General features: G+C 36.8%; 1 protein-coding gene across 1 annotated transcript; it reads left to right on the forward strand.

The window, feature by feature from the left end:
* The first annotated feature begins 15617 nt into the window (after positions 1 to 15617).
* Positions 15618 to 16328, forward strand: LOC128548120 (somatomedin-B and thrombospondin type-1 domain-containing protein-like). Its single transcript, XM_053522516.1, has one exon. The coding sequence runs from the start codon at positions 15618 to 15620 to the stop codon at positions 16326 to 16328; it is 711 nt and encodes a 236-aa protein (XP_053378491.1).
* Positions 16329 to 16539: the final 211 nt, after the last annotated feature.

The following is a 16539-nucleotide window of genomic DNA, read 5'->3' on the forward strand; positions in this document are numbered from 1 at the left end:
GTACTTCACGTACAACACTTCTTTGCAGTAGAAAATCACGTAACGCGCACTTCTACATCATCAATATTCACTGTCTGGTATGTTTGAGAAGTCCACATTCAAACTTGTCCTGTTCTTGATGGTACTGTGAATAATTACCATCCAAGTTTCTACCGAAATTCCGCAAGATGTAGTCTACTATATTTGCTTCGTTAATCGACACCTGTGATGTGTCCGGACACGCCCTCGCTCAGTACAAGTACTAAAGGAATTCGACATGTGTTTAATACCGCCGACTATTTTCCATCCTTGGTTTATCTCTGTAAGATGCCATCCTTTCACACATTTTTATAGTGCAAAAATGTTATAAAATTGCATAAATTTGCTCTCAAAACATCGCCCTGCGGCTGCCATTTTTCCCTTCAACACAGTGGGGCACCGCCTTGCAAAAAAGTTTCATCGTAGCAACATAATTTATGTTCAGCTAATCCAGCTTTGACACATGCTTCATAGTCATTTCTTGTGGCAGGACCTCGGTCTCTGACTCTGCTGCATCAAAAGTTCAAAACAACAACAGTATCGACAGACACATAGCACAGCTTCAATGATAGTTACCAACAGCATGTCTGCAGCAACAAATATGCAGCAAAACGAACCTTTACCTCCATAAAACACCCCCGATTTAAAGGGGGGGGGGTCTTTTTTCAGTCATTTTTTCTTCTTTTCCCGGACAAAAATCACTCTAAAACACCCCACCTTCTACCACAAACATCCTTTGCAATCCAACTTTTTTTCAAATCCCATTTTGGTGTATATTTCTTTCCGAAACCTCTTCACATCGTGCATCATCAGATATTTTGATATCCTTTGAAAATCATATATTACGAAAAATGAACTTATATATCCATAATAAGATAGTTTGACGTTGATTTTTAGTTGCACTTTACTGCAAAAAGCTATACAATACACGCATAAAAGTCAGCCTACTGATTAAATACTTACTCAGTATTCACTCAGTGGCAGTTATATTATTATGTTGGGTTACGAGTCACACTGACACAGCTTAGGTCATATGGCGACTTTTACTATGCAGAAACTGCTAGGAACCTTGAACACTAACCAAAAACAGATTTAAAACTTGCCATTGTCCCTTTGTGAAAGCATACTATGCCGCTAAAAAGTGATGCCATGGAATATCAATCCCCTTCTTAATGTTCGTAGCAAGATCCAAGCGAAGACGTCCTAGTTTATATTGTTTCTGAAAAAGATGAAGGTGTGAATGGATCCTTTACAGGAACTTCTTTCTCCCATTCAACACCCTATGGTTATTTATTTTTATAAATACAGCAAACATTTTAAAAGTAAATTAAAAACCTCTAAAATAGCATTTTTATCCATATGGCTAAGCCATATGTTTGGAGTCAGAGGCAATAAAAATGTATATACAGAAACAACCTGCTGGAGTTACTTCCACTGTTATTGAAGAAAACTGATAAATGAGAATATGCCAGAATAAACAGCTAAGGGCAGGAGCCAGTTTAGTTTTTACTGTTCATTTAATAGTTTTCATAGAGATAATGGTGATTATGTATGGAATATATATTGATAGGTCTGGTCGTAAGGGTATAAAACAGTTGGACTTCAACAACTTCATACAATCTGACTGAAGTACATCTCCAATTAACGCTACGCTTTGGATCTGAAGGCGTGCTATTGATAACCTCGTTCTGACGACCCTTCCGCTAGCCAATCAGAGCTTTGCTTTCAACATTTTGAAAGTGAAAGTAGAAGTTTCAAAAATCTATATGTAGCCTGGGTTTTTCATGTTTATAATAATAATTCTTATGAAGACCAAATCATGAATGTAGAGATAGTACCTAAGTTTTTCAAATCATAGGTTTGAAGTTAAAAAGCTTTGAAATGAAGACAAATGTCCATATATTTCTCAAAAACAGAAATATAGACAATATTTTAACCAGAAGTGCGGAGTTATGAGCATTTTATATTTTCATGATAACGAAAATTTTGTGATCAAGGACATGTAACTCTTCTTGAACATGGAGAGCATAAACATCAAAGGGACATAATATAGTCAATATTTTCTAATTGGGTGCATTTGATTTAACATTCAACTTTGATCTGGATTGCTAAATACTGATCCATGATACTGTGTGCTAAAAAATTTAGAACATCTGGAACAGTCTATTAACAGAAAAACTATGCTTTAGCAGAATCTAAATAGTTAAGCTCTAACTGGGACTCGAAACCAGGACCTCTCACACCTAAGGCAGACACTCTACCACTTCCCTATAACAGCAGTAGCTAATAGCTATGCAGTTTTATTGCTGGATTACATTGCGTGAACTGGATCAATAATCGGTGAACTCCGGATTATCGGCGTATTCGCTTTGTTTCCTAACGGCATTTTTTGTGTAAAGAAAAAATATAATCTAATGCTGCCAACGTCATAATTGGTCAAACCTGCCCAAATTTCTCTGACGTGTTGTTCAGAGTATGAACTTACTAACTGGCAGTACCAGTGAAATATTACTTACACTGAATATTTTATATTTGCCCTTTTTGCAGCTGCCGAACGGCAAAGACGATAAGATTTGTCCAAATATAAGTAATTATTTTACCAGTTTTGAGAGAATTTCAATTAATGGGAAATTACAGTTACAAACTAAATACCTTTCTGCAACACATGGAGTCATTAGCATTCACTGTCAATCAGTATTATGACTAAGATCGACTGTCATCCATTCATTTCAAAGTTTCATAGACAGAGTCCGTTGTTTACATTTTTATCGTAACCGGTGCACTTGTAAAAATCACTTTAGTTTGAAAAATCAAAGTATGCGAAGAGCTATGGTACGGTCCCTAATGAATGCGCCCTCGTGTTTTTAGAGGAGTCATATGTCACGGTACAGACTTGGTCACGTAATGGGAGAATTTGTGTCAGGCAGCCGGTTAGCTCAGTCGGTAGAGCACTCGCCCTGTAAGCGATGGTCCCAGGTTCGAGCCCCGGACTGACTGCACATTTTTCTCACCCTGTGACATTAGACGCTATTTTGATGGTTCAGCCACATGCTTGTTGAAACGAGTCGTCTGACTGGTTCAAATAAAAATAGATTTGCGAAAATAAAAATATTAATACCGGAAATCCAAATATACAGAAATATTAATGTGAATATGTCATCCACAGATGTTCGTTTAGAAGATCAAGTACTTTAGTCAGATTACAACTTTATATGGACTTTAATTCTACCTGTAAATTTGCAACTTTTACGATTGAAGCATTCTATTTTTAAGGACACATCACAGCTTTAGTGAAATACACAATAGGTTTTGAAATTTTATTAACAATATATGTGTTCTTTATATATATGTGAATATAGGGATCAGTTTTGACTAATTATAACGTTCTGCTTGGCTCTAATTAGTGTCAGTTGTGATTGAAACAATGGTAATTCTTATAGGATTTGGATAGAGGAAACGAGTGTAAGTTAACAGTTTTTATTGTTTTAACTTATGCTCTTTTATAAGAAAATCGAGCTGTAATATATAGAAATAACTGCAAACTTTTAATTAGCTCATGAGTCATTTTTTGTCATTAGTTTTCATGATCTGTCAAAATTAGTTTTATCTCTCAATTCTTCATAACTACATCTGCATCTATCACCCAACCGTCGCCGTATACTAGTATATATATATATTATATATATGTGTATGTATTGGTTTTGCAAGTATCTTGGTAGTATATTGCTAAATGATCATGTAAAAAGATTTGATTCTCACACAGCGTAGAAACAAATCTCACTTATTTGAAAAACAGGCATGCTCTTGATCAGGGGAGGGTAGTGGGTTCAAAAATCAAGGGAATAAATACTGATGAATGGTCACCCCTTGTTACTAGTATCCCAAAATAGTAAGTTAGTTTGCTTCAGACATTTCCATGTTGGGCTAGAGATCTCGCAACATGAGAAACGAGTCTTCCCTTTTTGCATTAGTTATATACCAGATTTGAAACAACGGTAATCTTTCAATACAAAAAAAAACAAGAATAGTTCTGTACATACACTGGCGTAGCTTCATTTAAGTACTGTAGGCCATGTTATCCGTTAAATATAAAAAAAAAACAGTAATAGGCCTGGGTAATCAGTTCAGCACACAAGTTGTAATGAATTTGTGCATCGTCTACATATCTATTATTGTTTTTTTGTATTAAACTGATTACCACAGTATCTATGTGGAGCTGTGCCAGTGAGTGTAGTTTTGTCCGGGCCTACACTGCCCACGCTCGTACACGCTCTTTGACAAATAAGTTTGGTAGGGTAGACGACTTACAGGTGTCTGTGGCCTTAAAAATGCTAGGCCCTTTGTCCCACTATCACAAGCTTGTAAGTTTCTGTTAGACCATGTATATGTCGATGAGGTATAAAACCCAATTAAATACATAAATAAACAAACATTGTTTACATCATAACAAAAGGTAAAAATATTTTCATCTTAATCATTTCATGTATTTTAGTACCCGAGAACAGATCCGTCTAAATTAATTTCCATAGTATGCCAATGTCCTTTTGTGTTAACATACTAATTTTATTAAATGTGTGTGGATAAAGCAATATTTCAATGTTTAAATAAAAGGAAGCTTTGCATCAAATTTCATGTCTATTTTACTTGCAAAATAAAATACTGTGGCATGTCTTTGTTTTTCAGGTAACTTAGTTATTGGGAAGATTGTATGCTTCAAAAATATTCCATATAAAGTCAAAAAAATATGTTTGCCTGTTGAACATCAGTAGTTTGTAGCACTGTTCTGATTTTGATATCATGTTAAGATAAAATACATGCCCTTTTTACAACATACACGGATTTCCTCATATCTGATTTTTTTTACTTTCGGAACATTGGCAACATGAATTTGTAAGCGTTATCTTTTTAAGTGCAAACTTCAGTACTTGAAGGCACCTTTTTATCTGTCACGAAGTTCTTTTTTTATCTTGACTGACAACCCTAACTTTACTTTAAAAGAGAGAAAAAACGTTGTCAAAAATGCAGCTCTACACATTTCTATTTTTCTTGGCCATTCTGGATTAACAGAAGGTGAGATTTCCATTTCTTACACTTTATAACAAACTTCATTAGAAATCCTGAAAATATTTTAATGAAAAATTTAAATATGACAGACGGCAAGTTCGTGCGATTTTCGTCTTGTCGTATCCATCAGCCACTGTGTAGAATATGTAATAAAATAGAAAATGCAGTTGCCATTCAGGTTAGTGGATTTATAATAACACTTAACAACGTTTTCTCGTCAATTTGGCATTTTTCGGACATAAATATTTCCTAACGCGCACATCACTTCCGTAAATATTGGAGATATCGCATACGGAGACTATGATATTTGTCGACTGGCATTAGGGGTCTGCTACCTTGATATGATTCTCAAGTATATTATGTCAGACAAATTCAAAATGAAACAACTAAAGGGGAGCGGGGGTCTAGTAGATAAGGTCCCGGCCGCTCAATCCAGAGGTCGTGGGTTCGAGCCCCACGGGGTCACGACCATGACTTCTCATTGACACCCAGTACTGTTTTTCCGGGGAAGGGACTCGAGACTGGTTACAATAAGCTTGAAGTTTTCATCACAATCGAGCTAAAACAAATTAGTATAAACTAAACTAAAATAAAACAAGAGCTCGTAGAACACGAAATTGTTTGCATTCATAATTGCACAAGGAACAGAAATTATTTGGTCACTGTACACATAAGTTTACTGTTCTTGGTCAATGTGGACCATGCCCTTTGACCTATTAACCCTCAAATTATTAGGGGTCATCGCTGGTCATGATCAATCTCCCTATTACATTTCCTGATCCTAGGTTCTAAGCGTCCTCAAGTTATCGTCCGGAAACAGTTTAACTGTTCCGCCAGTCACTGTGACCTTGACCTTTGGCCTACTAGCCTCAAAATCAAAAGGGGTCATTTGCTGGTCATGACCAACCTCCCTATCAACTTTCATGATCCTAGGCCCAAGCATTCTTGAGTTATCATCCGGAAACCATTTAACTGCTCCAGTCATTGTGAACTTGTCCTTTGACCTACTGACCTCAAAATCAATAAGGATCATCTGCTAGTCATGACCAACCTCAATATAAACTTTCATGATCCTAGGCCTAAGCATTCTCAAGTTATCGTCCGGAAATGGTTTAACTGTTCCGGGTCACTGTGATCTTGACCTTTAGCCTACTGGCCTCAAAATCAAAAGGGGTCATCTGTTGGTCATGACTAACCTCTCTTTCAACTTTCATGATCCTAGGTTCAAGCGTTCTTGAGTTATTATCCGGAAAACGTTTAACTGTTCCGAGTCACTGTGACCCTTGACCTTTGAACCTATTTGACCTCAAAATCAAAAGGGTCCATTTGCTGGTTATGATCAACTTCCCCATCATGTACCGTGATTCTAGGCCTAAGTGCTCTTGAATTATCATCTGGAAACCATTTAACTGGTCTGTGTCACTGTGACCTTGACCGTTGACCTAATGACCTCAAAATCAGTAGGGATCATCTGTTGGTCATGATCAACCTCCCATCAACTTTCATGATTCTAGGCCTAACCATTCTTGAGTTATCATCCGGAAACCATTTAACTGTTCTGGGTCACTGTGACCTTGACCTTTGACCTACTGACCTCAAAATCAATAGGGATCATCTACTGCTCATGAAAGCCTCCCTATCAAATTTTATGATGCTATGCCGAAACAATTTTGAGTTAACATCCGGAAACCGTTTAACTGTTCTGGGTCACTGTGACCTTGACCTTTGACCTACTGATCTTAAAATCAGTAGGGGTCATCTGCTAGTCATGACCAACCCCCCTATAAACTTTATGATCCTAGGCCCAAGCGTCTCGAGTTATCATCCGGAAACGGATTGGTCTACATACCGACAGACCGACAGACCGTCCTACCGACCGACAGACCGACCGACATCTGCAAAACAATACACCCCTCCTTCTTCGAAGTGGGGTATAATAAACACGCCGATACTGTAATTCGCACAAAAATTAGATAGAGTAAGCTTTGTCATGTTTGTAACTGTTTACAGAATGTCAAATTTGAGAAAGCGTGATACTGAAACTCATTGCTAAATACGGCATAATGTAAGTTTCCTCACTTTATAAAAAATTCATAGTACTTGTTTATGCGAGTTATTGAGGCTTCCATAAGCCCTCTATCGATTACTCATGAAATATTTTACTGATTATTTGATTACAAGATGAAAAAGGGTTTGATCTGTAAAAATGAATGAGTGTATAAAGTGTCAAGATAAGCGAAAATATGCAATCAATTAAAGATTAATTACTTCCCCTTTATTTTGTTTTTTTTTTTCTATTTTCAGCATCATTTCTGTGTTACCAGTGTTCCTATGAAAAGCTGTACAATGTAACGAGGTCTGGAATAAGAAAGCATGTATAAATAATCCGCTTCCTTTGGCGCATAGCGTCATGTGTCCGGGCAACTCCTCAAGCTACTGTACATTTCAAGAAATGTATGATACAGGGTTGGTCCCCAGTCGATTTGCCTTTTCCTGTATCAAAACTCTGTTGATTCTGGGGGTAACATAGCATATTCAGTGGCCGGTAAGATGATCCGTTTTCAAAACCAAAAAAATTGAATTGTACGGCATCCGGTTGGTGCCCATTGAAATGTCACACGACACGACGCCACGAGTGTCTTTGGTTCATTTATCGAGTGTCGTTTTCTGGGTTCGTGATGCCGTGCGTCGCCATAAAAACGCCCCCAAAAGACATTCAACGCGACACACGACAGTGTACAGTGACACTCGACATTATATCGCGCAAATGTCGTGGAATTGTCGGCTGTCGACTTAGATTGCACAACCGCGATACAAGATATTCAACGCAACACACGACAACAAGCAACAACACACGACAGTCTATAGCGCAAATATCGCGGAATTGTCGCATGTGGTCAACGGGAACTAACTCAATTTCCATTGGCCTACATTGTAATGTTTCCTATGACACGTCCTAGTGCCAGCAGAGAGATTTAAATTTGTCTTACGTACGACTTAGTATCTTCTACGTAGGAATTAGTATATCCTAAATAGGACATAGTATCTCCTACGTAGGACATACTATCTCTTACGTAGGACTTAGTATCTCCTTATAGAACTTAGAGATAGTATGTCCTACATAGGAGATACTAAGTCCTACGTAGGAGATACTAAGCCTAACGTAGGAGATATTAAGCCCTACTAGGAGATACTAACTCCACGTAGGGATACTTATCCTACGAAAAATAACAAAAAACAGCAGTTTTTTGCTAGAATAGTAACATTTTAGCATAAAAACTGCTGTTCTTTTCATTTTTTTTGGGGTTTCTCGCGCTCACGTGCTTTTTAAAACATCTTTTTATATGCGCGTTCCGTGGCAAAGCTTTATACGTACTACGGTCCCAAAACAAATAATTCAAAAGGAAATGACGTCAGCGTAAAAAACAGTCAGCCTTTTCCCGGGGCATTTCTTGGAAATTTTTGACGTTGAGGGACCATGTATTTATTTCTTAGTTTTTTACGCTAGAATAGCTTTAGCGCATGTTCATTTCGTGAAATGACATCTTCAGAATCCTTGGGATACGTGGTTCCCTCGTCCTACAGGGCTCGGGCAACCAACTAATCCCTCGGGGTTCTGCAGATGTTATAATACGATAAACATGCGTTATCCCTACAAAAGAATGAATCTTATTTATTACACTCTTCATTTCAACACTGTAAGGCTTGATGTTGGATGCGTGAAGACTCCCTCATTTCACACTGGTGAGGAATACAAAATGGGCTAAACCCTTTACTGAAGAGGTGGGGACTGAAAAGGGAAAGTGGAAACTTTCAATTTGTATTCTCACTGTTTTTTCAGGAAAAAAGGTTGTTACGAGCTACTTCCGGTCAGGTTCGGCTGTGTTCACAGGGGAACAAGTGCTTGAGGGCTGGTCGCACGTGACATGTTGGGGGAACATGCAGAGGAGACTTTTGTAACAGAAATGAAACAGGAACGCATACCTAATACTTTTGGATAGAACAGATGTGAAATCAGCCAAATATGCTTATTAAAAATTGACTTTAACAACTTGAAAAAATCTTTGTATATATGGGTTGTGTTTTCGACTGGATTTGTTTGTGTTTGTTGTTTGTTACATATTTTTTGTTGCCGTTTTTTGATTCGTTCATTGCTTTTTTCTGCACATTGAGAACACCTTTGACACGGGTAAACGCCAGTTGTTCGGGGTACTTTGTTTAATTCTATTTACTAAGGGTTTGACCGATCATGTAGCTTTAAACATAATATCATATGGCAGCGTATGTGACATTGATATTGTCAACCCGAGGGCAGACTTCACTCGTGGCGAAAGCCGAGGGTGACATTCTGTTCCGAGGGTTGACAAATCAGTGTCACACACGCTGCCATATGATATCTATTTTTTATACCGAACAAAATTTTTGTACATAAAATGTTAAAAAATTAAATTTTTAATTTATATTTAATTTAACAGTTTCATCTTTAGCGCAATAATCGCCTGTATGCACATCGAATAGGACGTCACTACTATATGTGTACAAGGGAGGCAATCATTTGGCTAAACGTAAGCAGTTAATTGCCCTTATATGACATTCAAAATACCAGCGCGGCCACATGACCTGACAGTCACATTAGCCTGGGCAAAGTGCCAGAAAAGTTGAAAAGTTTTAAATATTCAAAATATCTCCTTCTCGGGTAATGGGATTTTATCTTGTAGACAAAAGCGAGATATAATAACATAATTTGCTTGGCCTTACTGTCCCTAAAAAGCAATGCTAAGTCAACGAAAAGGCATATGTTTGTGAAAAATAAAACAAATAGAGTTATGAAACATGTGTTGTGCAAACCAATTTATCCAGAGAATAAGTTTGTGAAGTTTCAATACATGATTCCAACTATGGTTACTAAGATATCAACTTTCATACAAATACTAAACCCAAATAGGGACGCCGACTCAATGGCGAGTCCAATAGCTCTACCTATTCCTCGGTAGTTGAACTTAAATGGTGAAAAAATAAGATGTTCAGATTGCGCCAATTTTCATGTCCTATATCATTTAAAGAGGTCCGTAAAGCAATATACATGTATACCTAAAACTGTATGTTTACATTTACTTGAACGTCTTTACCTCGTTTCAGCACCAAAAATCTTTATTTAAAGAAACTTCAATGGCCAGTGGTCCATACAATTACACGAAATATCTCTTTTGTAAATGCATATGTTAAGAAATATCAACTTATGCGATTGGATCCATTTCATTTCTCAATCAAGATATAAAGACATAGGGACTTCCCTGGGTCATAATAACTGTATCTGACACTCGTGGCCCTACTTCATACCATAGTGTCTACCAAACTATCAGCATAGACAATTACGTTGTCTAGAGTCAATTGATTCTCCTTCACGGGGGAACCTCTTCTCTAGTTCCTACCAATCTGAATTCGCCCAACGCAGCTTGCAGCTGGAGAATAAATTGTTTCATCGTGGGGACGCCCAGCAAAGTTCAAACTTCCCCCTAATCAGTCGGTCTTCCAGGTTCTTTAATGTCTGGTTAGGGTAGGGGACACTGTCTCAGATGACCAGTTATTTGTTTAAAAGACTGTATCTGTTTTAATTTAATTATTATCCAATTCCATCATGAACTGCATTTTCAGTTCATTGATTCGTAAATGTGACATACTATTTTCAGTATAATATAGATGCAGATGTTAATCAAAAGCCTCGTGATAAATAAACGCAAATATTATTATTTATTGCATTCAATGGCGGCACCTCATTCCATCAACTGCGAACACACCCCGGGGGCGCTTACCAGTTTAAAGAGCATTTAAAAATATTGGATTCTCAAAAAGCGTAGAAATAGATTTCACTAGTTTGAGAAAAGGGCTGGGCAGTGTAACAGTGTAGGAAACTATCCGAAAAGTTCCTCTTTTCTTATTTTTTTTTTTTTTTTTTTTTTTTTGTTTTCAAAACTACGCAAAAAGAGATCAATTGTTAGGTATCGCGTCTCCTGTAAAATGACCAAACCGACATTTCAGATTTTCCAAGAAAAGCAACATTTTTATTTCATCATTATTTTTTATTATTGTCAATATAATTATAATTAATTTTTTTATTATGCCCTCACTGGCTATTACTGTGTCCAGTAGCACTGCACAATATTTTGTATCAACCTATTTTTTCGTTCAGTATACATAAATTTTCAGGTTCATATGGTTCTTTTTCTTGTCGTATTAACGGTTTAACGTTCACCCTACATTTTCTGTAAAGTTATGTGTGTTTGGTAAATATTATATATCTTGCTATCTATATTGCTTTGAAATTTAAATGAATTGTGTTCGAAAATTGTCCGAGTGTTTTTTTTTTCTCATGACGGGGCAAAATCATGAAGCGCCATGTAAGGGGTTTTCCCCCGCAACATAGCAGCCCATTGAGCAAACCATTGCCCGGAAAGGGTAGTGGGTTCAAGCCCTAATGGAATAAATACTGACGAATGGTCTCCCTTGGTACTAGAAACCCAAAAAGTGAGTCTAGGTATATGTTTATTAGATCTCGCAACATTAGAAACAGCCTTCCCATTTTACATAAGCTAAAAGTTAAATTTGCAACAATTGTAGTCTGTATCTCTTACATTGTAAGTATACAAACATTAATAGATGTGTAGATGCCCTGGAGTGCTCCAAGTAGGTATTGTAGGGCCCGGGTAATCAGGTAAGTAAAAAAACAGTAACAGATTTGTACATTCATGGTTTTAGCTTCACACAGGACTGTGGTCCTGGGTAATCAAGAGAATACGTCTGTAGATGCCATGGCGGAGCTTTACATTGGTATTGTGGGTCCGATAATCAGTTAAAAAAAAAAAAACAGTACACACGACCAGTTCTCGGATATCAAAATACGGAGAAATATAATTGTGGGTGTTTTGCTACACTTTAATGGCATTTTTCTTGCGAAATAGAACATCATAGATACATATCTCTTGTTTCGGTACCTTAGTTATTCAAGGAAGTATGTATGCATGCGTCCAAATCTTACCATCTAAAGTCTGAAAAAATGTTTAAAGGGTGTTGAATATCAGTAGTTTTTGCACTGTTCAAACTTGGTATCATGTCAAGTATAATAAATGTCCTTTTTACAACCAAAACGGTACTTCACATATCTTTTTTTTCTTTCAGAACATTGACAAAATGTACTTGTTGTTATCTTTATAAGTGCAAATTTCATGCGCTGAAAGGGATTTTTTATCTTTCGTGAAGTGCTTATGTAGCCTAATATGTTGTCTTGACTGTCAGATCGGACTTTGGTTCAACAGAGAAAACACGTTTAAATTGTCAAAATGCAGCTTTATTTCCTTCTGTTGATCTTGTCCATTCTTGGATTGAATGAAGGTGAGATTTTATTTGTTATATTTTTCGATAAAAAACTTCCTATGAAACACTGAAAATGCCTTTATGTAGTGACTGGGCAATAAATTTCCGTTCGGTCTTGTAAACTGAAACTGAAACTGCTTTTATTTGATTAAACGCCTATTTTACACATAGTATATTCACCGGCGTTGTACATTAATTATACCCGATTTATATAGCGCCCAAAAGGGGCTTTACATAGTTCAAATGCCCAAAAGGGCGCATAATTCATCCTCTACTAGTACAGACACAGAGCGATCTGACCAGAGGGACAGAGTGAGACAAAGCCCCACGACAGAGAGATCAAAATCAGATACAGGCTTATCCGGCTAACTTAGCCTAGCTCGTTTTCGAATTTGACAGCCTGGTTCTTTAACGTGCCCATGTTAAGCACTGATACACGCAAAGGGTTGCCTGGGGTTCCTGACCAGTACACCTTTTAGTTGGGTGGGAAACACTGAAAGCGTTTTTTGAAAATTCCCCAGTAGCTGCCAGGGGTCGAACCCCGACCTCAGGATTGGAAGGCCTTGTAGTCGAACATCCTTCGGTCTTTCATAGGCTTTAACCCGCTACCGATTACTTATGAAATTTTATCATTATTATTACTATTTTTATAACGAATGGAACATGAACAAGGCCAAACTGTAAAAATGAACGAATGTATCAAGTATATAGATATAAGAAAGCTATCAATAACGAATTTAACATATGCTGATCTTTTGTTTAAAAGATTAATTAATAACCTTAACGTCTTATTTTTCAGCATCATTTCTGTGTTACCAGTGTTCCTATGAAAAGCTGTACAATGTGAACGAGGTCTGGAATAAGAAAACATGCATGGATAACCCGGATTCCATTGGTGTTGCGGGCATGTGAACTGCAATTCCTCGAGTTACTGCACAATATCAAGAAATGTTGATAAAGGTAGTTCCCTGTCGAATTTTTTTTTTTTTTTTTTTTTTTTTCATACAACTTTCAAACCCCTTTTGATTCTGGATTAACTGAGCATGCACAGTTTCCGGAATATGACGTGATTTTTAAGAATCTATGTTGTCTCGCTAATACGGCAAGGTTTTCTTACTGCAAAATCTACATATATGACCTGGGGCAAGTTTTGTTATATATATGGGGTTTTTTGGCACAGTTTTCACCTAATTAAAAATTTAGTCTTGCCCCAAACCGACCAATGCTGACCAATTTCAACAAATTTAAAACAAATTTTAAAACAAATTTTTTAAAAAATTGTTTTTAAAAAACCCATAGTAAAATATGATAAAGATAATTTTAACACTTCCACCAATATTTTGCCAAAATCCTGCCAAGTGGCAGCAATGTGACAATGTCTGCCAACTTGACCAACTTTTGGCAGAACGTTGACAAACACAAATTCAACCAATCAAAAACCTGCCATTTTTTTTGCCAAGTGGCAGCAATGCGACAATGTCTGCCAACTTGGCAAACTTTTTGGGAGATTATTTTTATTGAAAAATGTAAAGGTATTTGATTTTTATTTTTAATTAGTAAGTATATTATTAGGGGACACATAGTAATTAAAACTTAATTAAACTTTTTTAAACCAAAAGTTTGTTTCCATCATAATACAGGTTCATCCGATATGTAGAATCTAATGTAACTACCGATCAAAGCATAAATGTTACTTCTGTAGATGCTGAATCCTCATAAGGATGAATCAAAACATTGTTCCTTGTTTAGATAAACTTTAATTTTTTTTCTTATACAAGATATTAAAATTATCAGTGTCAAAGTCCTCAGCTGCTCAGCTGTTATATTACATTATCAAATATATCAAAAAAATAAACATCATCCTGAGGTCTATAATTCCGCCCTTAAAAAAAATGTGATATTGGCTTTTAGTCGGTTTATCCGGTTCAACCTAAAGAGCTCGTACCCTTTATAAAATCTTAATATCTATTATATAATTCCGGTTTTTCTGACTATAAACCACCACTCAAAAGCATATCTAGTACATCTATTTTATATTCTTGGTTTGTGTTTATAAAATCTTTATAATCTACGAAAATTCCAGGTCTTATTTCAAATATATTTAAATAGTTCAGATCGGCCATATTTTTATATGTTGAATGTATCCAGGCACACGACGGTCAAATACTTTTCATTTGTATGTAATCAAAAGTTTATTATAATGTATTCAAAGAGAAAAACTTCATGTCTCACTTCCTCTACCCTTTTTTCTATTTTCTGTCTTTCTTTTTAAGTTTAAGAATATTTCCCGCTAAATCATCAACTCGTTTTGTTGTAGCAACTTCAGAAGCAGATAGATTGTCAACAGTATTCTTTGTTCTAGCTAATTGTGTTTCTTGTTTTAAGAAAGCATCTTTTACTTCTATAATTTTTCCCAATTATTAGAAATTTTTCATCATTAGTAGCAATTTCTTCGACATTTGCGGTTATTGCTTTTTGTATTAGCAGTAATTTACTTGGGTATTAGCTGATTTTATTCTCCTTGTTTAGCTGATATTTCAACTACAGAGTCCAAATCATTTATTATTTTTTAATTTTATCATTAAATTTATCATTAAATTCATTAATACTTTTGTAATAAACCTTTAAGTTTACTTAACTCTTCGTACTTGCTATTGTGACGTGCATCAACATTATTAATCAGGTCTACAAGTTGTTTCTTCAAATTTTCTATCTGATTATTAACTGTGTATTTCTTCAGTATTAGCAGTAGTTGCTTCAGTATTAGCAGTAATTTAAATCTCCTTGTTTAACTGATTTTTCAACTACAAAGCCAGTTCATTTTATGTTTTCCTTTAGCATAAGCTGCGCCCTTACACCCCCAACTTTGGGGCCGCGGTTTCCCCACCAAATGGGGGAAATGAAACGTTTCATTGTAAAAGTTGCAACTACAGAACTCATAGGGACGTCAACGGAGCGAGAAACATTCTGTGCAAATACTTGGGACTTTTTCCATTCGCAGCATAAGGAAAGAAAATGACAATCGACTTTTCTCGGGTTTGATTCTATCCCACTTGACTCGAAGAGTCAGAGGGCTCGAAGACATTTTCTGCACATATGTTGAAAAAAAAATATATGTGGCAAGAATGTCTTCGGGTCAAATGAGTTAATAAATTTTATCGAACATGTATTCCAGTATCGCGTTGTTTGCATTTATTCTACCTTATTCCTTGGCTACACTATGTGCAGAACGAAAGAGCTGCTGTCGTAACGATTTCCCACACGAGCTATGTGTTGCAAAGGACGAGCAGCACTGCCACTGCGACGTGGCGTGTCAAAGGTACGGTGACTGTTGTGAAGACTATAAGCAATTCTGCGTGCAGTCGCCACCAGAACCTTGCATCTACAAGCAATGGGAAGCGTGGGGACCGTGTTCGAACAATGGTATCTGCGACATCGGATACCAGTTACGTTCACGCGAAGTTTTGCAGATGGGAAACTTTAAGTCGAAAACTACGTGTAACATGACCGACTTGGTAGAATCAAGGCAGTGCGGAGATCCGTCTTGTTACAATTATCGCATGACTAAGGTGTTCAACACGGCACAGTTTCAGCGAGATCATTTTCACTTCAGCACGGCAAAGTATCGATACGTGCGGGGAAACTGTAATCAGTTCGGACTAGGCTCGTATGTTTGTGTCATGTGTCCCGACAATTCCAGATGTGGGCAAAACGTCTTGAAAACGGGCGAAAATGTCACCGTACACTTACGCAAGTGCACTGGAACGTTTTTGAAACTCACAGAGTCCGCTTACAGAACTCAATGTTCTACAACTACTCCGAGCGTTCAGATATACGCCTTCGAGATGGATCCGAAAAAAAGTATATCAGGATAAATCTATTCGCACACCCATGATTTTACTTCACTTCCAGACAGATCGAAATCATGTTCAAGCTAGGAGTTTTCACACTGACACTATTGATGCTTTCCGTCAAGGCAGAGTTTCCTTACTGCGTATGCAATAAGTGTAACGTGAACCAAACCATTGGACGTGTGTTCGACGACAAGTGCTATTTCATACCCATAGGATACATCGTAGATGCAAG

This window comes from Mercenaria mercenaria, chromosome 14 (genome assembly GCF_021730395.1).
Source record: "Mercenaria mercenaria strain notata chromosome 14, MADL_Memer_1, whole genome shotgun sequence".
Lineage (NCBI taxonomy): Eukaryota > Metazoa > Mollusca > Bivalvia > Venerida > Veneridae > Mercenaria > Mercenaria mercenaria.